At 45.4% G+C, this 26,377-nt stretch overlaps 1 protein-coding gene across 9 annotated transcripts in view; it reads left to right on the forward strand.

Moving 5' to 3' along the window:
• DYSF (dysferlin) overlaps positions 1–26,377 on the forward strand; it is a 1,254,081-nt gene that overhangs the window by 909,361 nt on the left and 318,343 nt on the right. For all 9 annotated transcript variants that reach the window (XM_069632290.1, XM_069632293.1, XM_069632296.1 and 6 more), the window contains 2 exons: positions 18,510–18,675; positions 22,709–22,782. In XM_069632290.1, coding sequence (XP_069488391.1) covers positions 18,510–18,675; positions 22,709–22,782 — 240 coding nt within the window. The remainder of the gene's footprint in view (positions 1–18,509; positions 18,676–22,708; positions 22,783–26,377) is intronic.

Here is a 26,377-nt window from a genome sequence, read left to right on the forward strand (position 1 = left end):
GGTGTGCAATAGCGTTCTGGATAACGTACCTTGGCAGCGTAAACAAATGATTCCATAAAGACTTATGTACCGTGATTCGCCACCTATTAAAGAACATTCTACAACCTGCAACGTAGCATGGCAGATTGTGAAGGGGAACATGAAATGGTTAAAAAACACACTAACATGTAAAAAGTAGTAAGGTACTTTTATTTCACAATGCATAGCGCTAAATCATCGCCCTTTTCTCAGTTGCAAAGAAATTGGAAGTTTGTGTCTCTGCTGCACAATGAAAATGTTAATTATGACGGTCACGTTGATGTTTTCCCACACAGTCATGATGCGTTGGCGCCACAGTTTTTATCACACACACAGTATGCAGTGGCGACTCAGTAGTTGGTTTACTCTCACATTCACATTCCAAGACGGCGTCAATCGCTGTGATGTAGTCCATCAGAAAGTATGGTATGTTACTTATAATGTTAGCGGCAATGGTGACATTGTTGTTTAACCACACAGAAATTATGCGTTGTTGACACAGTAGGTGTATTCCTGTCACAGTGATTTACAAGGCGACATGAATGGCTGCGAACTATGACACCAGAAAGGATGGTATGTTGCTTCTTACTGCTACGACTGCGTATGGACATAGAGGTCCGATGCGGTCATCCCATTCAATGATGACGCACATACAACCAGTGACGAATAGCTGCACTTGACGATTAAAGAAACCATCACTCGGACACTGCAATCCATGACATTCTCAATACGGTAGGTAGTAGCTGAGGGGAAAATGACAAAAAAGATCTATCAATACGAAGCCTTTGCGGAAATGTAAGGTGTAACACGTAACATTTCTATAAACAATGTTATATGGGGAAACGTACTGGCTCCCTACAAACGGTGACAATGTACAATCTGCATAATAGGTAAAAAAATATCAATGCCACATACATTTCGTAGGTAATAGTGGAAATTGTGACATCGTACAGACGGCGGTAATGTGCAATCTGAAATTTCAACGGCACACAAACTTCCAAATGCATTACTACTAATAATTTTTTTTTTTTTTGCAGACTAAGTAAATAATGGCAGTTTAGTGTACAGGCCTGAAAAATAAGCTTACATGATATGCACCACCTCCATTTCGGCCTCCGCAGTCACACAGTAGTTGTTTGCATGAAGACGTCCTTGGGAACTGATATTTCATGTGCTTCACAAACCTTTTTGAAGCATAACTTTTCAAAGGGAATGTTTCACAAACTGTGACTCCCTACATTCGTTCTGTCTCTCTATCCTGTACGTCAAGGTCGAAAAACAATTGACCCATGTGAGGTTTGGTACATGTGCGACCATACTGAGCGCCTACTGAAAAAAAGAAATGAAATGAACAGACCTTCACTCCGAACGCAAATACATTCTCATTTTGCAACAACATATCAGCATTCAATCATGAGAACCGTTACTCCCGACCATGTGCAGACGCGCTGTGTTTATGAAACCGTGCAGGTGGCTGCCTCAGATTCCAAAATATAGGACGCCAGTCTAACCCCAGTACTTTTGGTGGTGGCTACTTACATAGATGCAGTAAGGACTTGTCGTACATTGCCTACCAAGTTTCACTGTACGGTACGATTGTAGAAACAAGAAAAAAACACTTTCTACTGCCACATATAAGTAATGCTTACCTTTCGACACAGTGTTCCATAAGGATTTGTTTGCGGGGATTTCGGCGTACAACACAAAAACTAAATGACAATGGTGGCTGTATCAAAAGAATGCTACACACTTGACGCTGCGGCAGAACCAATCGGTGAAAGCGCAACATCTTGACGTACAGCATGGCATAGATTAGCCAATAGAAATCTTCTCCACTGAGCGAACAGCGAAGTGGGACCATGGAGCGGACATAGATATCACTAATTCTTAGACTGCTACTTTTTGATTGTTTTAAAGGATACTACAGTACGATTTCTCACAAAATTTACAAAAGCACGCTTTGGGGAACAATCCCCTGCCGCAAAATTGATGACAATCCGTCCAGTGGTTTGGCCTGTAGCTGTGCGCAAAGTTTTTGCCCCATTCAGTCTATGGGAAAAAAAGACGTTTTGGGACCCCCCCCTATAACTTTGCCCCCCCCGGACGGATCCTTACCAAACTTAGGAAAGAAATTCAGAGTGGCCCATATATTTTTTTGCAAACTTTGGTAAGGATTCCTATGGAAACAGCAACTTAACCATAACTACATGGCCACTAACGTGGCCATGTAGTGATACTGCAGGAAAATGTAATTTAATGCATCATTCCATGGGGGGTGCCAAGGAAGGGTGTGTGACAGAGGTGGGGGCGAGGGGGTGGAATGTGCTTAGGGTGCTAGTCCTACTTTTATGTTTCTAACCTGTCCCTGTTTTTCATTTTCAAAATCTGGTCACCCTACCATCCCCACACCCCTCTTCATACCATATTTACCATGTGCAGTTTTAAAGTAAAACAAGTGGTTACAACGTTTTTCCCAAAGAATTCAGCAAATTTGCATTTGGCAAAAGTGTGGAATACCTGCCAGTGGCAGACATGCATTACTCCCCCCTGGTGTCCCCTGGCCTCTGCCCATGGCTCAGTAATGTACCCTTGCACACAGGAAAAGGGGATTTCAAAATTAAATCCCAGTGCAAAAGAGGGCATGCCTCTTTTCTGGTGCTCTTCCACAACAAGTGTGAGCAAACATTTTTCGTCATAGAAGAGTCCTGAGATCCTCTACAGGAAAATAAAACCGCAGTCACTTCCGGGCAAACAGCAGCAGTGACATTTGTTGCAAACGCACCAACGCTCAGTGACCGGTTTCTCCGAACTGAGGCTGCCAATAGCACAACAAAGTTCTCTTGCTCTTCTCTCGCTCAATCCGACTAACAAATCCCACCACCCTCCTTGCGTTGCAGATCCACCAGACCGCCAAGAGACCACGCAAGTGGCAATTGTGCGTGGTCCAAGAACCTTTAACATAAAATGTCTGTTAACGTAATTCTTGTAATAAAATGTGTTAGTAGACATTTTGAATTGGAAGCACAGTTTCTGCTCTGTCCTTTTGAACTTTCACCAGTATCCCAAAGGATTTATCAAATGCGTTGAATCCTGAATCACCCAATTTATCATGTGATTCAGTTTCACCAATAGATGACCCAGGCCTAGTGTTAAACCCAGAACAAGAGAAAAGAACCGAGGAGGATCACTACCTCTGCGTGCGGGACACCCCTAAACAACAATAACCCCATAAAACCTCTCTAGGAAAGACCTGATGGAGACTAAGGGCCCGATTTACAAACATGTTTGTAAATCAGGCTCTAAAGGCGATAGCATTCCAAAAGTGTTTGACACCACAGACAAGTTAATGTTAATGTTAAAGGATATTTGTACCGCACACTATCACCACCAGAGTGGTCCCCTGGCGCTCTGGCAGATCTGAAAGAAAAAGGTAGGTAGGTTAGTGCGTGTTAGTAGGAGAAAATTTGGAGAGGTGTAAGGGCACTGTGATGTACTGTTGGCAGCTTCAGTTCGGTTAACACCGTTTGCTGAGCTTTTTGGTCTGATATACGGTCCGAGTCCGCCTTGTACTGTTGTGTGAGGGTCTGTGTGCTGTGTTTGTTGTTGCGGTGTGGTGAAGTGTGTGCGGGTTGCTGTGGTTTAAGAGGTTTGGTTGTGTTTGGTTAGGTTGTGAGAGGTGTGTGAAGATAGGTGAGGTTTTTAGAAGTTTTTGTAGGGTTGGTTAGTAGCCTTGTTGTCCCGAGAAATGCACACTCCTGTTGTGTGTCTTTCGGGATTTAGACACTGTTGTCTTCCTTTCAGTGATCTAGTTTCAGCATGATAAGGCTGTTTCTCATCTCTCCGTCATTATATTAAGTTAGCTAGTCTTTGCATGTCTTTCTTCGTTTTTGGCCAGCCCCTACATCCCAGTTTGTGGTTGGTACAAACTAGTCCTCTCGAATCAATCTACTTGTGACCAACCCCATACTCAATGCCCTGTCTGAGTGGGTAAGAGTGTTAGTTGTGCCTTTTTGTGTTAGGCTTGTTTGCTATTGTTCTGTTCTGATAGGGATGTTGCTCGTGGTCGGTTACACCTAGCTTTGTCTCTTTTGTTCTTATCAGAGTTTCCCTTAGTTGTTTCTAGGTGTTGTCTGTGCCGTCATGGATTCTGTCAGCCTGTTCTTTTGTATTTCCTGTTTGATTGTTTCAGTTGTTTCCGCCTAGGTCCGAGGTGTTGAAGAGCCAGGTTTTTAGTAGTTTTATACATTTTTGGTGGTCTTTGGTATTTCCTATTCCTTTTGGGAGGTTGTTCCAGGTATTTGCCGCTAGATGGGAGAAAGAGGAGCTCCCTAGTTTTTTCCTGGCGTATGGTTTTGGTTCCATGCGGATTTCATTGCTTGATCTGAGGAGTCTCGTTGGCTGGTAGATGGTTATTTTCTCCTGTAGGAATCCTGCTCACTGCCCGCTGATTGCCCTGTGTGTTATGCACATTGTTTTGAATGTGATGCGATGTTTGATTGGAAGGCAATGTAAACATCTTAGTGCGGGAGTGATATGATCTCGTCTAGATAGTTTGAGGAGGAATCTAGCTATTGCATTTTGGATGCATTGTAATTTCTTCAGGAGGTGTTCCGGCATCCGGAGGTAGTGGCTGTTTGTGTAGTTGATTCTTGACATGATGTGGGCGACAGTTCTCAGTGTTTTGTGGGTGAAAGACAGGAAGGTAGGATTCTTTTTGTTGAGTGAAGGAGGAAGACGCATTTCTTAATTATCACGTTTATTTATGGTTCTAAGGTTAGTGCCTTGTCCATTAGGACTCCTAGGTTTTTGACTACCTTTGATAACGGCCACGGTATAAAGGTTTTGTTCTCTTGGGTTTAGGATATAATCATGATTTCTGTCTTTCTTGGGTTGATTTTTAGGAAGTTGGCTTTCATCCAGTCATAGATTTCTTTTAGACATTCTCCTAGAGTTTTTGATCTGCTTGTATATCTTCGATTTTGTAGATAATTTGAGTGTTGTCTGCATAGTTGTAGCACGTAAGGTTGTATTTATTGAAAATCTGGATTACTTGATTACTTGTTACTTGATTTTGACAAGTAACAAAATAAAGAATGCCACAAGTGCAGAATTGGTATGTGACAGGTAAAAAGCAAACATAGTGAGTGGCGGTTCCTCTATAATCGCCAATCTGCCATCCATTATGAGGAGACAAGCCAGGCCAGTGAAAATACTGAGCACTACTTCAGCTCCAGTAACGCTCCTTATTTAGGGAAACATTGATTCCTTGGTCTACATTTCCCCAGCTGGGCATGCTTCACGGGCCATGCAATGCTGGGAGCAGTTTTCCCTCTACTGTCTTGCATGGGCCATTGGGTATGCAGGCTAAGGAGGTGTAGGATCCAAAAGGTGTAGGGAGTGTGCCTGCCCCTCCGCATGCATTTAGAAGGCCAGGCGGCAAGCCAAGGGCTCTCCAGCACACTTAACTGTAACCGGAAAGGGAAAGGTGTACACCCCTTTCTTCCTGGTTCCTGTATTCAAGGTGCGTGGGATACAGAGAGCCAGTGGCACCAGCGTGTCTCTGACAGAGGGCGTCCTGAGCTAAAGAGGGTAAGGAAAAAAGACCTTTCTGTATGTGCATGTATGTATGTATGTATGTATACAGGTATGCATGCATACTACAGGTTATGTCTGTGAATGTGCGAACGTGTGAATGAGAGTGCTGTCAGTGTGAACGTAGTAGTATATTTATGGATGTCTGAATGAGTTATTAAGAGTGTTGTGTGAATGTTGCAATTTATGTCTATAAGTGTGAATTGAGATGCAATGTGAATGTTTACAAATGTGTGTTTGAGCGGCCGAGCCAGGGAGAAGAGCGTCTGAGAAGGGGGCTTTGAGGGTCTTTTGGAGGCTTGATTGTCATGAGGACATCTCAAGCCAATATGATGAGTCGTCTTAAGTGGAAATACTGGTCTACATCGGTGAAGCCATTATGCACACATTTTCTTACAGTGTGTGATGAATTAGATTCTGCTCGGCAAGAGTACAAGGAGGAGCAGGGGTAAACATGCCTACTCAGCCCTCACAATTCTACAAACCAACAGCCAACACAATCATAAATTCAAAACAGGGACAGTTAAGAGATATAACTCCTCCACCTTTTGTGGTAACGTGGTCCGAGGGAAGGCTATGCTCTTAAGAGGGGTGTGAATGTTATTCAGTAGTAACCCAAACACAGTAATACAGTCCAAAATAAAGGCAATGTCCTTTCAAGGTTCAATACAAATATATATATATACTTTAATTAAACACAGATCTGCAATAGAATTCAATAGAAAACACTGTACAATAATCCCCACCCGTGGAAGAACAGAGAAGATGCAACGGATTGAAGAAAGTAACCCTCCGAGCGGGAATACAAGGATGATAGGCAAAATACCAATCACTAAATGGATATGTCTTTGGGTGAAAAGAGCTGCAAAAGTGACCTAACCACCCCCCAGGGCCCAAGTGGATCGAGGCGGAAGTCCGTGGTCAACAGTACCTGGTTTCAGTTAATTGGTGGGTTATCAGTGTCACACCCGGTGTCAAATGTTGATGCAAATGGATCGAGCTCAGTTCCGGTACGGTGGATGGTGTGGGCCCACGCAGACAGCGGGCGTAGAGAAGGGGAGAATGCAGTCCCTCTGTGTGGTCAAAGGGGGCCTTTTAGTGATGTAGGTCGGTACCTTCCCTAGGATCTCTTCGATATTGTGCCAGGCTGAGTTGGGCTTTAGCCGATGTGGGATGCTCTAGCGGTTCGAGTTGGTTGGCAACGGTTATCAAATTGGTGATCTGGGTGCTCCGATGTGTGGGTCGGGGAAGCAGCCATTGGAGGACCAGTTGGGTCGAGCCATGGTTGCAACCCTCCAGCGGTTCGGATTGGGTCCTAGTGTCGAGCAGTTAAATTGGGCCTAGCAGGTGACGTGCTCAACAAGGGCATGATGCAGCATCGAACTGGTTTGAGATGCAAGCGATATAGTCTGGATGAGTGGAGGAGTGCAAAAAGCAGCACTGGCGTATTCCCTCGCGTTCTTAGTGAATTGAACAAGGTGTACTGGTTTGGTGCAGCAGAACAGGGAGCTTCAACTGGTCTGGTCCTCTGGCTGATGTTAGGCCCACTGAGGGGGACTTGAGAGCAGGATAATTCTGTCCAGGGTTTGCTCACCTAGCTTTAGGAGATGCTGGCAAAGAGTTGCAGTTCCCTGTCCACAGCAGATGTCAGCCCCAATATGTCCTGGGAATGGGTAGGTGGAAGAGCGCACCTTGGCCTTGGATGGCTCCTTCTTCACCTTAGGCTGAGAGCTTTAGAAAGTGCAGCTTTCCAAAAGAAGGTCAACTGAGTTCTTCACAGGTGTTGTTCCAGAGAGAAACTAGAGAATGGGTGGGAGACCCCTTATTTCAAAGCTTAAAGTCCACAGGTGATTGTGCTAAAGCTAGCATGTCTTAGTGGTCCAATCCCTGCTATTGAAAGAAGTGGGCTTTGTCCTTCTGATGTCACACCTTAAGTGCTTTGTTCCAGAGAAGGTGGAGGGGACAGGAAGTAGAGAGAGGCGCGGACAGAATCAAAATGGTGGAAGGCTCCTTCTCTTGAGCAGAGCCCTCCTGCCCCCTTCCCTTTTCAGCAAGAACAACGGCCGTAAGAGAAGCAGCACTCTGGTGTGAGGCAACTCCATTTGAATGGGTGTGCTCCTTTTATGCCTGGGCCCAGGACATCTGCCTGCTGTGCAGCTGTCTTTGGCAGAGGATGTTACCCTCCATCACAAAGAGATCAAAGAAAAGGTATGGCCATTCAGGTTCCTGTCCTACCATTTGGCAGTCTCAACACCTCTTGCCAGAATACACATCACCTTCCTGACTCATAGCAGTTGACAGATGTGTCATATCAATTTGGATGTTTCAGCCATTATTATAAGTATTACCACGCACTATGCCTAAACTGAGGCCCAGCTTTATTTTAGAGTTTATCCTGCCACCAATAGAGGTTACTTATGATCATTGAAGGTCTTTTACAGGGGGGGCATTTCTTAAATGCTTCCCCTGTGCTGCCGAGACATGGCTGTCCCTGCGGCTGTTGAGAACCTGCTCTGTGCCTCTGGTAGAGCAGGTGCTGCAGATCAGGCTACTGAGGCAGCAGGGCACTCTATGCTTTTGGAATGGAGCTCACTCTACAATCCTCAAAACACTCAAAACATGGCTGTTCAACTAACTCACCTTCTATCTGTAACAGTTTTCCTATGAAGTTTTCCTTGCCTTTGGGCTCCATGTAACCGGATCCCTAGCGCCCTGATGCCTAAGGGGTTGTGCGTGCTATATAAATGAAATAAATAAATAAAATAAAATAAAATAAATAAATAGTAAATGTATATGCTCCTGCAATTGGAAAATGTACTAGTGGCCACTGACAACCTATTTATTAACATGTCACAACCTGTTTCAAACCCAAATACTGAGAAAAGGTATTTAACAGTGATTTTCTTGCTCGAGAATATCAGAGCACTGTACTGGGTGTGGGTAGCCAGCATTTCGACTGGCATCCTTTAACACTAGCACAGTACTGTTGAGAAATCCTCGTTTCCAGAGCTTTGTGGAATTGTACAATTGTGAGGGCATTCCAAGCCAATACCGGGATTGAGTTCCAGAGGGTTCGAGTGTGACAAGAGAAGGATTGTTTGCAGGTCCTCTCTTTGCGTTCTTTTTTTTAGTAAACCCTTTGTCTTTTGGCAGAAGATAACTCCCTTTAAAAATATGCGGTGAATATTGGAATTAATATGCTGTGTGCTTACATAAGTTCACTTTCAGTAGCACCTTGCAGCTTATCAGTGTGTCAAACCGGTGTAGACGTACACGATAAGGCGACCAAACACTGGGCTCATTACCCAGTATGGAAATAACGGTGGCGGTAAATCCGCCGCCACCGTTGTTTCCTTACTGGGTGATCTCGAGTCATGCAGGCGGAGCTGTCAATCCCGCCAGGTCTGACCTGGCGGGTTTAACACCACCCGCCTGCAAGCGGATGTGGAAACACCGGCACCATCACGATGGGAATGGGGATTTACCGAATTCCGCCCCCGGAATTCCTGGGACACCGGAGTCGTAATGCCCCGGTAATTCCGGGAATCACGGAGGCGGAATGGTAATACGAGTTTGGCTGTAACCTGCCGGTTTTTCCGGTTGGGTTATGGCTGGACTCGTAATGAGGCCCTTGGCCTCATTACGAGTCACCCGGAATGGAAATACTGGTGGCGGTAAACCCGCTGCCACCCTTGTTTCCATACTGGGTGATCTCGAGTCCTGAAGGCGGAGGTGTCATTCCCGCCAGGTCTGACCTGGCGGGTTTAACACCACCCGCCTGAAGGTGGACGTGTAAACACCGGCACCATCACGGAGGCGGAATGGTAATACGAGCCCGGCGGTAACCTGCCGGTTTTTCCGTAATGAGGCCCACATGTTGTGTGATGGAAGATATCACTAAACAAGCAGTGCCTAAGCAAACAGTTATGGCTATTTATAGGCAGACATGTTTGTTAATGAATGCAAGAATGTATGACATTATAGATGAGTGTGGTTGCATGGATGCATGATGGTAGACATTACATGGATGAATGTGTAGGTGTACATGTGGGGACCAGTGGAAAAATAGATAAGTGTGATTGTGTGGTTGATGAATGGGGGTGATTGTGTGGTTGATGAATGGGGGCAATTGTGTGGATTTGATATGATTGGAGGTGTGAGTGCGATTGGATGCATGGTTGAGGATAATGGATGAGTGTGATTGTTGGATGACTAATATTGGAGAAATACATGATGTTTAGATGTTTGGAGGGACCTATGTGTGATGTATCAGCGTGATGTTGGGATGATGGATGATTAGATGAGTGAGATTGCATGGATGGATAGATGTGATTGTGGGTGATGGTGGATTGATGAAATAGTATTGATGGAGGTGTGCAATAGACGAGTGCATTCAGAGGAATATATAGGTTTTATTAGGTGAGTGGTTTATTCGATGACTGGGTGCCAATGGATAACTCTAGCATCTCTTAATGAAAACAGGCTCCACTGTCCTTGGAATCACACTCTTCAGTGTAATATAACCATGTGTTATCCCATATATAAACATGTAAAAGTCAGGCTTGGTGTCTGCAATCTTTCGAAATAAGCAGAAATCCCTAGTGGGAATTTCCGTGGAGGGGTGGGGTATTTTCTGAACTCAACTCCTGAGTCAGAAAAATATATGCTCTAAATTGCCCAGTTTAGAATAAGGTGACCAGTGATCCACTTCCAGCTTGCCCTTTCATCTCACTGTGTGAGCCTGGGCGTCTGTTCCCATAGCAAATAACACTGGCAGCACTATTATATAGTCTGACACCAGCATCTAGCACAATATGAAATGGTATCCATGCACATCAGCTTGTGTTCCCCTGCTAGACATGATAGCACTTTCATTACAGAACACATGGCGTGCAGTGCAGAATGCTGCAAGCGTTTAAGGACACCAATACAAAATGCATGTCTCCATCACAGGTTGGTGAGCTTAATAAAAAAAATAAGACTCTTTCATTTGTTTTCAGTAACACACACGAAACTGGTTGTGATTATTGGAACATGGAAGCACTGCCTGCAAAAGAGCAAAGGTGCAAACATGCAAGCCTCTTCGGAACCATTTACAGCACCCTCACTGCAAATGTTTCTTAGGACATTACAATTTCTAATTTGGAGGCCAGTGGGGACCTGTATAGGTCTATGTTATAAATACAAAGATTTTCCTTCACATTGGCAAAATGCACGGCATCAAGACTGCAGAGAAGAGCAGGAATCATGGGTGTGGGTACAGCTTCTTGTTAAACAGATACAGTTCTACCATTGGGTGGTTTAAGGAACTCCTGGTGGCAACAGTAAAGACAGAAACAAGTGATCACAGTTCAAGGGTGTTTATTGAACTATAAATGCAGGCTGGAAAAACGCCTAACCTAAACCTAAATCTATGATCCGAGTGAGCGTCGACCATCAAATGAAAAATAAGGCAGTCCTAATGGCGTTGTGTCAAAATAAAAGGGCCTATACTAAGAAAAACATATTGCCAATTCCTTACAACTAATTACAGAAGGAGTGTGGGATAGGGTTTCAATAAAAAAAGTATTCCAAATAATAAATCAGGATGTGATTGCCAGGGGTCTCTCTTCCCCATGTTTTCAGCACAGGACAAGGTGAGACCTTGGAGAGCAGCACACTCTCGAGCTTTCTCAGCACGAGCCGACAGTTCTGTTCCAGCTATCAGGTTATTTGATGTTAAAGTCTCTTTTAATTAAAAAGTTTGCTGCCTTTGAGGCCTGATGTATCAAACAAGCAAACAAAGTTCTATTCCACAGTCCTCGTTGGGTGAAGGATTCACCCCTCGGTCCCCCTCTTCCCTGCGTACACCCCTCAAACAGTTCTTTATCAGTATATGAACCTTTATGGCTGAGTCTCCTGCTTCCGAGGGTCTGATAGTTCCAAAAGAAACAAAACAACACAGTAAACAAAAGTTCCTTTTGGATTGCACTCGAGATGAGGATTTGTTGCCCCTTGGCTCCCCCTCTGCCGGCCTTAGACCCCTTCTAAATCTCAGCTCCCTCCGCCAGGGTTCACAATGGCTTATTCACTCATTCTTGGGTGAGGGTTGTTCACCCTTGCGTCGCCCACTTCCAAGCGTAGACACCTTGCGAATATTTGTCTCAGTTCTCACCCTCCCTCTTCTGGGTTCACTATGGCTTTGCACAAAGACAGTTCACCTTTTAACTTTCAGCAGTCTTAATGTCTTGTCAAGAAATTTTCGTGGACATCCCTCTACTGCAGTGGTCTTCAAACTTTTTTTTGACTGAGCCCCCATTGAGTAAAATGTGGGTAGGCCCGCCCCCCCAAAAATGCCAAATGGACAGTAAGTCCAAATGGCAATGAAATCGCACGCAGTCACCGCACTGTACTCCCAGTATAGTACCTGGGCTCCCCCATCTGCTCCCATCACAGTCTCGGGGCTTCATCCTACTTCTACCCAGTCCCTTGGCTCTCCCCACCCCATCACAGACCCTGGGTTCCCCCACACTGCTCCCAGCACAGTCTAAGGACAAATGGCAGCTGGTGAATTTTTTAAGTGGTGGGGCATAAATATTTCCCCCAGATATGTCATAGCGACCGAGCGTAATGAGGAAGCCTGAACCAATTAAGGCTGGTTCGGTGGGTATACCCCCTGTGAATTTATTTTAAATAATGGGTCCAAAGTTTGTATTTTAGAGCATATTTTTATTTTAAAATGGGTAAAAAGCCAAATAGTTTACAATTAGCGCTGGGGGGCCCAGGGAGCAGGCATAATATTTTTTAGTGGTCATCTATGATAGATGTCCAGTAAATAAATACCATCCCTGTCCTCTGGGCTCCACAGCACCTCGGAAGGAGAACTGATTTTGGCAGGTGGGTCGGGAGATTGTGCAACAAAGGCATTTTTAAATTGCCTTTTTTGTACAAACCCCCCCTCTCACCAAAATTAGCTCCACAGACCAACACAAACACACACACACACACACACACACACACACACACACAACAATCACTCTTTCATTCCCACGAGCACCCATCACCGTACACTCAATCACAACACAAGCATATACGCATCCATGAACAGGAATCAGGAAGCAAGACCTTCCTAGTTCCTGTAAATGCGTGCACAGGGGCCTGCAGAATCCCCAGCTCCAGCCTGCTCTGTTCATATGTGCGCAGGAGCTCCCCCTCACACATACAGACATGCAGTTCCCCAGCCAGCATTCCCAATGAGCTATGCAAGGCTGGCGAATTAAAACACTTCCATCCTTGCATGGCTCAGTGAGCATGTGCGGCTGGGGAACTGAACTGTCAAAGGGAAACGCTGTTTCCCTTTGACAGTTCAGCCAGCCTAGGAGCACTCCCTCAGCTGGAAAAAGAAGCTGCGGGAGTGCTCACTGTTTCACTGGGCTGGCTCCTCGGCTCCTCCATAATGGATGAAGGGGCCACTGGTTCGATGCCCCCCTCTACCATTTTGGATGAGTCACCAGGCTCGGATTGGCCTATAGGGGAATAGAGCAATGTCTGTACGAAAAATGCAAAATGCTAGTGTGGGACAATTTTCTGGATCAAAATGGGCCACTTTTTTGGCCAATGTGGATCAGTATGATAAGTTACTTCACTATGCAGCTAGCAGTTTTGACCATTGTCGCTGAATAAATATTCTTTACACATCACAATTTGCTTACATTTTAGAAAAAAAAACACCCCTTTAGGTACTAACAGTCTGTCACTAAAGGAATGAATTGCCTTTTGCAACTGTGGGACACTTTTTCATTGGTGCCTGAGACAGTTTTATGCTCCAGTCCGACCCTGTGAGCCGCCCCTGTCCATTTCCACATTTTTTCAAAAACTTTTTTTACATTTCAGGCTGGAGGAGGGTCTTGCATACCGTAGACATCAGCTGCAACAGACACTGGCTATTGTTTTTGGTCTTATACTTTCTGCAGAGGGTTCTCAGGCCTTGGTTGGGAAGGGCAAGGTCGCTTCTCTCCTTGTCACCCTCTCTGTGCCTTCTTTCTCCTCCTTTGGAACTGCCATGCTCAGTTAGCTCTCACGTCGTGCTGTCTGCCTTGCTCGTCCTATGCTCTAGTTCTCCACCTTTTATTCCTGTGGGGAAGGGAAAGGGCCATCAGGTGTGTGTGATTCTGGTCAATTGCCTGAAAAGAAGTATTCCAAATAATAAGTCAGGATGTGATTGCTAGGGGTCTCCCTTCCCCACGTTTTCTGAATGGGACAAGGTGAGATCTTGGAGCACCTCACACGCTCAAGCTTTCTCAGCATGAGCCGACAATTCTGTTCCAGGTAGCAGGTTCTTCAATGATAAAGTCTCTTTTCATTAAAAAGTCTCTTGCTTTCGAGGCCTGATGTATCCAACAAACAAACACAAAGTTCTATTCCACAGTTCTTGTTGGGTGATGGCTACACCCCTGGAACCCCCTCTTCCAAGCGCAGACCCCTCAAACAGTTCTTTATCGATATCAGAACTTTTGGTGGCTGAGTCTCCTGCTTCAGAGGGTCTGATAGTTCTAGAAACAACACAATAAACAAAAGTTCCTTTTGGATTGCACTCAAGGTGAGGATTCGTCACCCTCTGGATCCCTCTCTTCCAGGCGTATACCAATCCTAAATCTCAGCCTCCCTCTGCCGGATTCACTATGGCTTATTCACTCATTCTAGGGTGATGGTTCTTCACCACTGGGTTCCTCTCTTCTGGGCACAAAACCCTTTCTAATATTTGGCTTGGTTCTCAGCCTCCCTCTCTGGGTTCCCTGTGGCTTTGCACAAAGACAGCTCACCTTTCAACTTTCAGCAGTCTTAATGTCTTTTCAAACAATTCTCATGGACATCCCTCTTCCGGGTTCTCTTCTGTCAACACACTGTTTCTCAAGACCTTAGACTTTGCTCCTCTGGATTGGCATCCCTTCACCAGGTTCACTCTTGCGACTTCTCCATTCCCTTTTACTTTTAATGACTGTGGGAGTCACTTCCCTTACTCTCTCCTGGTGCGGGATTCACTTCACTTGCTTTCTTAACAGTTTGCAAATGACAAGGGGGACACGTCCCTTCCCCTTGTCTTGCAATACTTCATGCTTTCACAATCATCTGCTGATCAAAGACGTTCGAAGGTACAGAGGATTTTACAAAACCCCTTATGACCACTTTGACCCTTCTTTGCCTCTTCCCAAGGGCTTTTGGTTACAGTAGTTTCTACCTTCAGGTAATCGGCCAGAGTTTCCTGCTTGAGCACCCACGTGGTGCCGCTCCTCTATTGGTGGCTTTCCCCCTCTTTCTTCAATCGTATCTTTACAATTTCGAAGTTCAAATTAGCCGCTCCCTACTTTTTGTTGAAGACATTCGGTTTTTTATCGATTCTCCCCTCGACTCACCGGCTCTGATGAACCTCTTGCCTTTCTTTATCCTTGGAGTCAAGGTCGGTACCTCTAAGACCAGCGTTCTTCCCTGGCTTGGTTAACAGCAGAGGAGGGTCTTGCGTACCGTGGATATTTGCTGCAACACACACTAGCTATTGTTCGCTGTCTTATACTTTCTGCTGAGGTTTCACAGGTCTTGGTTGGTAAGGGCAAGGTCATTTCTCACCTTGTCACCTTCTCTGTTGTGAGAAAGTGTTTGTATGGAAAGCGGGGGCAATGTTTTGGAATATCCTACGTGGTAGGCTGGGGAAAAGGTGTTGAAAGAAGAAGGGGGATACAGCGTCTCGCCCATCTGTGTCCCACTCCCAAAGGACCCCCGATCGAGGTGATCCTCCCTCACTGGTCCACCCCCAGGATCTGGATCCAATAGCGATGGCTGTGTCCTGGCCACCTGGATGACAGATCCTCTGGTGACCAGCCAGGGAGACACAGTCAAGTTTCTCACAGTGGCTGCTAAGTTCAAGAGACTATACCATATGTAGAGGTGGACTAGGAACCAAAAGAGGCCCTGGAAATGATTTTCAATATGGCGCACATTTTCAGCAAGTCCAACCCTTTTCCTATCAGTAGATACCACACAAAAGTAGTCCAGGGTGCAGAGGTGTACCGGGTAAATCTCCAGAGTTCCCAATAGAGCAGTCCACCCTTGATGACATAAAGTCTATTTCTTTTTGTTTGCACTTTATAAAGGAAGCATCTCTTAAGCATCTCTTAATGGTAATGATGAAAGTGAACGTTACCCTTTATAGCAGAGCAGCCACTGTGACATAACATGAGAAAGTAATGAGCTGCCATTATGACAGTATGAGCCACCATCTTAGGATGGTTGATTGCGAGGCATGGTTTGGCTAAGGATATCTGCAAACTTCATTTAGGTCTGCAGAAGCGAGACTGCTCTTACGCACACATACCAAATGCATGATAAAAAATAAAACGACAACTTTTAATAATAATAACCAAAACAATTTAATGCAGCATTAATGTAAAAACAAAATGAATTTATAAACTAGCATGCAACAATAACTTGAATTTGAAAGCATATTTCACAAACCTCTTTCAAACTTAGGCAATTATCCTTGTTCCTATAAAAAAGCTGCCACCATAACAGAACTTTCATTAGGATTGTGTCGAATCGAGGGAATTCGTCCTTTCTCCCAACAGGGGAGCCCCTTCCTGTGAGGCTAGGAGGTGAAGCCCACTCTACAACACCCTCCATATGGGTTGAGGCAAGTGGGACCTCACTGGGAGAGACTCCCCCCATAGATGACAATGATTCCCATTCCTGTGAAGAACAACCGATAGTGGCGCACACCATGGCCCACATAACAAGCTCCACAATACCAACGGCCTTTGTATATCAAGACTAGGATGACGAAACTCCTCAGTGAGACAATCATCTTATTAGAAATAAACATGTCCCTTTAAATCTAAACATTCAAAATACTGAGATGAGTATGTTAAATAACTCTCCTTGGAGAGAGATAGAGAGGAACCCATATGCCGCCTAGAGAGGGCCCTGTGCTGCGTAAGGCTGGAAGGAGGTGGGGTACGCACCAGAAAGTAGAACCGCGAGTTTGCAACTTGCTCGAGATGAGCAACGGGAATGCCAAAGTCACAACACCCTAACAGCACCAGACTGCATGAGGACAGGAGCCCGGTATGACATGCTGACACGCCAAAGCCATGACGCAGCACTGCGAGAGCACCAGGGCAGGAGCCCGGGAGGATGACATGCCAAAGTCACAGTACAGCCCTGAGATGAAAGAGCATCAGGGTAGAAGCCTGGTGCGAGGAGCTGAGGCGGCAAAGTCAGAGCACAGCCATGACCAGAGAGAGCACCTTGGCAGGAGCCCGGAACAAGATGTGGAGATGCCAAAGCACCACTGCAGCTCTGACACGAGAAGGACACAGGGCAGGAGCTGAGACAAGAAACTGGGACACCAGGACAGACCTGAATCACCCAGTAACTCTAAAGAAGGCAGAACAAACACGTTCCACAACTCGAGAAGAGGTTGACAAGGAACAAGGTTCCCAAAGATGTCCCCCCTCCTAAGAGAAGGTAACAGGGAGAACGGAGATAGCGGAGACCAAAGAGAGATCACTATATTATGCAGATCATTGGGCCCAGTAGAACTAATGAGAGAGACGTATCCTTGAACCACTGCAACCTACATGGTTGGGAGAAAGAGAAAGAGACAACGCAAACCCTGAAGTCCCTGAACTTAAACTATTAGGAAGACAGAAATGGAGACACTGATAAACTAAATGTTAAAGTGTTCACACAAGGAATAACAATATCCTGTGAGAAAGGGAAGCCAAAAATATATTTCAGATCAGAAGAGGATGTCTGAAGGAATGGACATTGTGAATCAGAAAGTATGCCAGGGAGCCAAATAAATTAGCCAGTGAGGCAAAACAGGAGAAAGTCACCTGAATAGTAGTATCGGTCTACAATTCGCTGGAAGTAGTAAGAAGGAATACATATCTTGGAAAGAAGCCCAAAGGGGGATACCGAGAAGAAAGGAAAGATGCATAACATAACAGAGGAGTTACAAAGATATGGGAATTTCATATCAGTGAACAAGTATGGAGATTGGTATTAAAATACCCTGAAGGAGAAGGCAGTCATTCTTCAGATATATGTTAGTTTTCCTATTGGTAGGGTCAGTTAGGATAGTTTTAGACTACGGAATATTTCTTATGGACTTTCACTGCTGACTGACGAGCACCTTAGAAATATATGCAGAGACCACCCATAGTGATAGGGAAAGATAGACAGTTTTCTTGATTAAATACATATTTGTGAATCATATCCTCACAGACTCCATGTCCTGCTTCGGACTCACCACAGGATGCACTTGTCCTGTATCAAGGAGAAGCAGACTGCCACCAGTGTTCCTATCTAACATGCATGACCAAGAACTCTAGCAGAGAACTGAAGCTTTCAATAACCTGACTAAACAAGGGAGCTGGGAATTCTCCTTTAAAGTCAGCTTTCCTGGTGGTATTGGGACATAGGTAGGTGGTGCCCCGGCTTGTAAAGAGCCACAGTTTCAAGCTGTAATCTATAATTAAATTATTAAAGTTGCTAGTCTGTAAATTACTGGTAATGAGGCCCTGTTCCTTGAATTGTGAGAATACATATGAAGCTTTGTTGATCCACTATTTGTGAGCACTTTACTAGAATTGGTTCAATGATGTTTGTCTCCTATGTAAAGTTTGTTGTAAAATCATAATTGTAAAGACATCTGTAAGCCTGGCAGAATTGAGCTTTTATGTGCACTACATGTTTTAACTTGACTCACACTGATTTAAATTGACGTTTCCTGTATATCAAAATATCCCTATAAATTGTTAATTTCTTTATGAAATGTCCACTGTATCCATATGCTTTGATGTTATTCACTCCATGACTACAGGAGAGCATTTTTGTTTTAATCAGATTTCTTATCATTACAACAGCGTCTACCCAAGGAGGAGATGTACACCCCACCCATTATCGTAAAGGTCATTGACAATCGCCAATTCGGCCGCAAGCCGGTGGTGGGCCAGTGTACGATCAGATCCCTGGAAGAATTCTACTGTGATCCGAACAAGGATGAAGACGACTCTACTGAACCGTTTACAGGTTTGACCAAGTTTTCTGGCCTCCACCTTTGTTGGAGAGCAGTAGAGATTGTGGGCTATTCTGGTGAGTAGACCCGTGAACCTGTGCAGGGCTTATTCTAGCACTGGCAACTGAGCGCAAGGCGGGGATATCCAGAATCAAACAATATACAGCTTCTTGGGGTGCAGGGCTGCCCTTCCACAAAGATATCACAACTCGGGCTGCCTCCTTTTTGCAGAACCAGAAGGGCAGGGGCAAAACACAAAGGGCCTCATTACAACACAGGCGGTAAGGGGTTTACGGCGCCGTAAACAGCGCCGACCCTTACCGCCTGAGTACGAGGTCCCTTAGCGCCATGGCGCTTTTAACACCTGCTTTTAGCAGGTGTTAAAATCCATGGCGCTAAGGGACCATGGAGTTAATTACGCCACCGTAATTTACGGTGGCGTAATTAACGCCTTCCCCACTCCCATTATGCCCTATGGGGCAAAATGGGAATGGGGAAGGGTAAATGGGTAAATGGGGACTTACCGCCCCGCCAAGGTCGGAATGGGGCGGTAAGTCCGCCAACCACCATGGCATAAACGTAGTTTACGCCATGGTGGTAAAGTCACGGCCCAGGCGGTAACTTACTGCCTGGGTCGTAATGAGGCCCAAAGACAGGCATTGCTTCTAAGTGTAGGCATAGGATTTTTAAGTGGATTTATCAAAGTTCCAATTTCCCTGAGAGGTGGACGCACTGACCCAGATCAGGGAATAGTTGTAACCAATTCCTGAAGCTTCTCGAACCTCTTCTTCTATCAGGGCAACAAATCTCTGACAAAACAATCTCTTTGTTGTCAAAGTGGCTTATCCTCCTACCATTCTTTTTGCTACATATTTTTTATCGGCTATATAGATAGCAAGCAAAAATAAATCACTTCCCGCTGCCCGTTCCCATCACTCCTCACCCCCTCCCCTTCCTTTCTTTTTGTTTCAACCAAAATTGGCCATCACATTTAGATTGTATCCTGCCTCAGGCTAGGAGGCTCCCCCCAACCCACCCTCAGGGGTTTCCCATTCTGCTTAGTCCTCTAACATCCATTTCCCCCATATTCTGTGGTGTTTTGTAGGGCATCCTCTTGATCTACACACCCTTTCCTCCAGCGCACAGCATTGGCCCATTCCCTCCCTCATAATGCGATGCCAGCGACTTGAAGGCTTCCTCCTTTTGCTGCAGAGTCGCTCTTGGCCATCAAGGCTGTTGACAGCAGTTTCTTTTCCCAATTAAGACCTCACATTCTCCCTATATGCTTAGAAGCACCATCCTAGGGCACCTTGGTATGTATGTCGCCATTATCCTTGACATGGTTGCAGTAACCATTGTCCAAATGGACTGTATCCTTGGGCAACTCCAGATCCTATAGATGGATGTACCTACTACAGCCTTGCATCTCAGACAATCCGAGTCAGTATCCCTCCCCATATGATATAATACCTCCCTGGTATAGAAGGTTCTATTAAGTATTTTATACTGCACTAGGCATATCCTGCTGGAAATGTTATCTTTAATGGTTGCCAGTAGGGCTTCTACCCGATCCTCTTCCTCCAGGATGCCCAGGTGTGTTTCCCATTTACTTTTCAACTTGGTCAGTGGAGGTGACGTGAAATTATTAATGGTCTGATACAGTATGGTAATGCATTATCCTTCAGCTCCTCTGATAACAGGTTTGCCTCCAGTGGCAAGGTGTCTGGAATATCCCAGCTATACAAATGTTCGCTGTTCAGAGCTTGTCTGAATCTTATGTAAATATACAAGTCTTTATTGGCCAGCCTGGAAGGGTATTAGCGTCCTCTGTTGAATGACGTCTTTCACTTTCCTAATTCCTTTAGCAATCCATCGAGTGTGGTTGCCCAGTTTTTTTTATTTGAGGCAGATCAGGGTTTTCCCACATTGATGATTCTAATATCACCTCCCATCCCTGGTCACTTCTTTCCTTATCGGTATTGTCTTCTGCCCTGCCGATGGTAGCGCTCGCCCTTGGGGAGAGCCACACAGGATCTGTAGTTGGGGGTGTCCCTCCATCAGCGCCCCCTATTATCTGACATGGGCCACGTCGGGTTTCCTAAATATCCATTCATTAACTGCAAAGCGCAGTAGCATATTTGTATGTCCAGAAGCCCCAGTCCCCCTTCCCAGACCGATCGCATCAGCATTTTAATTGCTATTCTCAGAGTCCCTTGTGTCCAAATAATCTCTCTTTGTAGACTTTTGATCATTTGGAAACCATCTTTCCGAATTCTCAATGGGGTGATTTTGAGTACATAGAGTAGCCTCGGCAGAGCCATCATCTTGAAGAAGTTGACTCCACCCATAAGTGACATGAGCAACTTGGCCCAGTGCTTGATGTCTTCCTGTAGCGTCAAGTGTATTTGTTCAAGGTTTTCTTTCGGAAAATCACCATCCTTAATACTTATTTTAATACCCAGGTATTTAAAGGGTTCCGTTGTGGCCGTCAATTGGCTTCCTTCTGGGATCGCTTCTACACCTCCGTTAACCAGGTATAGCACCGATTTCTCCTAGTTAACCTCACTCCATTGTGGTCCCCAAATTCCTGAATTAATCTCATCAAGCTAGGGCCTGAAATCCTTGGGGTAACCGAGGTAGATCAAGGCGTCATCAGCGAATAATGATACCCACTCCTCACCCCCTCCTGGCTATCTGGAACCCTGAAAAATGTGGTCCCCTCTAATCTTCTCTGTCAATGGTTCATCTGCCACCAGGAACAAGAACGGCGACAATGGGCATCCCCGACGTGAGCCCCTCTGCAGGGGAAATTCATGTGCTGTATTCCCGTTGATTCGGACCACTGTTTTAGGTGCGGAGTGTAATCATTTGACCCATGAGATGCAACGTGACCTGAATCCGGCTTTCTCCAGCACCGCTCATAGGAGATCCCATCTTACTGAGTCATACACTTTTTATGGATCTATGGCCATGAGTTCATGAGGACGCTGCAGGAGTGAGTCTTTCCCCAAAGTGTTACGTGCCCTCTGTAAATTAATTCTCGCTGCTCTTCCAGGGACGAATCTGAATTGGTCTGAATGTATCGGCGGCTGACAGATTATTTTGATCAATATGTTTGCCAATATTTCGGTAATATTTTGGCCACCCCATTTAGAAGGGATATAGAGTTGTATGCAGAATACATATGTGAGGTCTTCTATTGTAGCCTTTCTGAGATCCCCCATCTGGTAACTCTCGTGAAACATGCCCCTCATTGCTTTGAGCACCTTTTCTCCTGACTTTTTCCAGAACTCAATTGGGAGTCCGTTAGGGCCATGGGTCTTTCCAGGCTGTAATTGGGCGACCGCAACTTGGATGAACTCAACGCTAATTTCAGCCTCTAGTTCCTGTCTCGCCTCCTGCCATATAAGGGGTACTTGGATATCTCTCAAGTATCTTGCACTTTCTTCCATGCTCTGACCACCCCGTTCCCGGTATAATTCACATGAAGCCATGATCCAGAACCCTGGTCGCTCAGTGCACCCATCACTCTCTCAACCTACATCACATACAGTACAGCATGGAACACACCGTCAGAAAGTCTGCAGGTAGTCAACAGAGTTTACAAAGGCACATCACCCAAACAAACAGGGACTCCCTTCCTTGCAACAGTCAAAGATTTGTTGTCGGTGCTGCCAATTAGGCGCCATTTGGTGCTGCAGTCAGGTGGCACCCAAGGTGTTCACCAAGCTTAACCTTGCTGCAACCGCAGCTCTGGTTTCAGGGATGACAAATTGGCTAATGGGGGAGGGTGGGAGTAAATTGACCCAGTGACGGTCATGCACACCTCAGTACTCATGTTGCAGTCCATGCCTGAACTCTCTACTTATGAGAGGCAGCCTTCATTTCAAAATTCACACAGACCCGGTCGCATTCCTCTGCCAACTGGTCTGGCCTAAATAATTCCTCTCATTTAGGGAATCTTTGACGTTACCGCAAAATGTCCGATTTTTCGTAAGGAGGCACCGTTATTGACTTCCTTTTTCTCTTCTTTAATTTCAACTACAGTGGAGGGTGCTTACACCCCCAAGGATGACGTGCTGATTGACATTGATGACAAGGAGCCCCTCCTGCAAACCCAGGTAAGGCGGAATATCAGTTTTGCTGGATAATACGCGACATCCGCGTTCTTGTTTGCTAGTGATTTGACGTATGTTTTTGCTGGGCGCATCTGGCATTTCGAAACAATGTATCCACGTCCTATTGTAAGCAAATGTGGCGCTCCGCATAATAAAGACGCGCCAGAGGAGAACGTCGCACACCCGCTATAGTGAGTGGAAGTCGTTTATGTTGTCAGTGTTTACTAAGGATATTGAGAAATTGATGCATCGTTCACAAACGTGTGTGTGCGGAAAGCCATTGTCCTCTATGCTACCACGCGACAATACACCCAGATTCCTCTAAAGTGGCTCTTGGTCCCAGTTGGTCCCCTTCTTCTGGAAATGGGATGATGTTTTTGGTATTTAGTTCTCAGATGAGATTCCCAACCATGGGAACAACAGTTTCCGGAAACGGTCCTGGAGGAGTTTGTCCTGGAGGCCCCTGTCACTGGGATCAGAACAGCCACCAAAGCCACAATGGTAAGCTTCTGGGTGTCTTTATTAGCAGAGCAAGCTTGGCCCTGGCAGTTTGGCATCTAGGTGGTTATATTTATGCTCCAGGCACCTGTGGAGGACTGGGCTCAGAATGTAGCTATTCGATGGGTTACTGAACATAGCCCGACCCCCAACTCATTAAAATGTCATTGAGATGATAACTGAAGCCCTGAGCAAGGATGTCACATGTGCCACACTCCATAGAGACATGAAATAACAGTTTCATCACATCATAGGCCTGTTTTAGGGCAAGTTATCCTCTTTAATGATTGCTTCCTGTTGATGCGTGAGCATCAAGTGAACATGTGTTTCCAAACTTCATCTTAAGCCTACCAGAGTGGTTATTATGATTGCACATGTCAACCACATGTCAACCAATGTCCAGCTCCTCCCTTAAAGGGGAAACTGAAAACGATTGCAAATCCTTGTGCCCACGTTGGAGAAAAAGTGCCCCTACCAAGGTGAGCCAATGGTTCGTGGCAATTCTACAGGTCTAAATGAAGATCTCATTTATTGTCTCACACATGTTTAACAGCAGTGGCATCTTTCCTTAGGCACCTTATGGCCTTGATTGAAAAGAAAATGTGTTGGCCCGCCTCCTTTCCTTGAGTGACAAAACATTCTGGGCTATTGGCGAAGGGGAGTCTGATTGTGGGCATCATACAGGCACACATTCAGGTTCCTCTTGTTGTTATCCTGTGTAATTGGGCGGAATTGGCCTGGAAAGGTGGAGGGTCCACCTATTTAATTCATGCTCTATATCCTCACCTTCACAAACAGGGTTTTTGCTTTTAAATGTGCGTATTTCACATCACATTCAGGGGCACCTGTTTGGAACTGGCCTATAGGAATGTGCAATGAGCAGAAGGATTACATTTGACCCTCTAAAAAAAAATTCTTCTTTTACTCATAACAGGAGTGGTAAGAACTGCTGCCTTACTGCCTAACTTTCTATCTTTTTCCTTTCTTCACAATTCATCGTAACTGCCCCACTATGAGAGTGAATTGTGCTTGCAGTCCCCGTGTAAGTTGATTGGTGCGTCGCTGTGCCTGGCACTAGTGTGTCATGTCATTGGGAGGCTGAGGCACTATATTCACAAGTGCATGGTCTGGAGGCAATGCTGTTATTTCATATGTGACTTCAGGATATCTGCAATCCTTATCAGTGCCCACCTGTATATATCTAATCTAACACAGACTGGGCTTCTATGTTTCGTCATAAATGCTGGTTGTCTGCCAATTGCAGTACGTTCACATGTATTTGGTGGTTTCGAAGGGTGTGTAATGTAATGAATGACCACTTGTCCATTCTAGTTTCAGAATGTTTTTATGGGCGAGCTGTATAGATCACAATGAGGTTACTCTGATAAGCATCAATCTCCCTCCATTGATTCGCTCACATTGCTCAACAAATGAAGGCAGAAAAGGTTAATCGTTGTATACCTGACTTATCCAAAATGGAGTCAGGACCGGCGCATGCGTGTTGAGCTTTGAGTGTTGATCTGAACGAAGTCTGCTTCACTCCAGACCCATGCCCAGGGCTGGTCTCTCATAATTAGATGTTTTGCACAAGCCGACAAACATTAAGGCTTTCCCCTGCGGAACCTATTAGTCCTTCGTCCATGTCTCACACTTGAGAGTATGAAGTTTAGATGGGCACCCTAGACTCACGGGTTCATCATCAAATATGGCTCTTAGACTCTTGCCTCATGCACATGCCCTCTTCCCTATCACCCTCTCACACTGCACTCACTCTTTACAGCACCCTTGCATAAATGACCAGAAATCAATTCATTGATACAGGCAATTGGATGGCAAGTGATAGCCTGGGGTTAGGTAAGAGTACATGGGTGGCAGGAACAGCTGAATATTCACTCCAATATAATGCTAACAGTGCCTCTTGATCGCAAATACATACAGCAAACATTTCACAGATGACTAACCAAAAGTGCATTAATACCCGGGGAGGGATGAGCAGCCAATCAAGTTCCATGAAACGCTTGCTGAAACCGCTAATCTCAGCCCTCGTTCCATGGAACCCACAGGCTGCCTCCCCGCCATGTTCCCCTCACACTCGCTTTTATTTTGTATTTTTTCGTTTCCCAACCCCTCTTCCCAGTCGCGTTTATCTGATTGATGTGGCAGCGGCAGCGACCGCCGCTGCTGCAGCTTCCCTGCTCGCTTTTCTGGCCGGCATGGTGATATACGGAGCACTGCAATCTACACCCATGGTGGCCATTTTGGATGCTACGCTCCATTCAATGAATGAATATACTTTTCTTTTAGCATCCCGGCTTACCGCTTTGTTATCCCCGAGTGCTAATGGCGTTAGCACCCCGTTCCAAAGGCTGGAAAGGGGGGTTATGGCCCGGAGCCCTCGTTAACCGCCCTCACTTTGCGCGGCCGTTAACTCGGGCTGCCGGGCCATTACCACCCCGTTCCAGCCCTTGGAAATGATTGGCCTGGCATGACATCACCATGGGATTGGCCTGGCATTATATCACCTTAGATGTTAGTTGAATGCCACCCTTGCATGGAACATTAGTTCAATGAGACAGTAAAGAGTTCCTGCATGAAGTACTGGATCTCTCGGGAATGGCTCAAAATGTCACCCTTATAATTCTGACGGCTGAAATTCCGGCCCCCTTACACCACATATATATTTTGGGGGGTATGTGATATTATAGTAATATGGGTGGTATGCGGGGGTCTCCGCCCTCATATATATGTGGTGTAAAGGGGGTTAAAAAAACTTTAAAAAAAAATAAAGCCTTTTAGGACGTCGGAATTATGGGGGTCGCAGTGATCACACAGATCCGACCTCTCTGCTTTCCCAAAACTGCCTTGCTATCATTCCCAGGGCAATAGTCAGGCTAACTTAAATTATCAAACCTCGCTGTATATCTATCTTCCCAAAATTCTGAAGCTTTCACTGCACAAGGTGTAGAATTTGACCGATATATGCCAAAAGCATCTCATATAGCTCACATCAGTCAAGACACCACTATAGCAAGTTGCAAGATACCACAGCTGATGGACGGCGCTTCAGTGTGATATCACAGGACATGCCAGAACATGGCAC

This window comes from Ambystoma mexicanum, chromosome 6q, assembly GCF_040938575.1.
Source record: "Ambystoma mexicanum isolate Mex_15411 chromosome 6q, UKY_AmexF1_1, whole genome shotgun sequence".
NCBI classification, from domain to species: Eukaryota; Metazoa; Chordata; class Amphibia; order Caudata; family Ambystomatidae; genus Ambystoma; species Ambystoma mexicanum.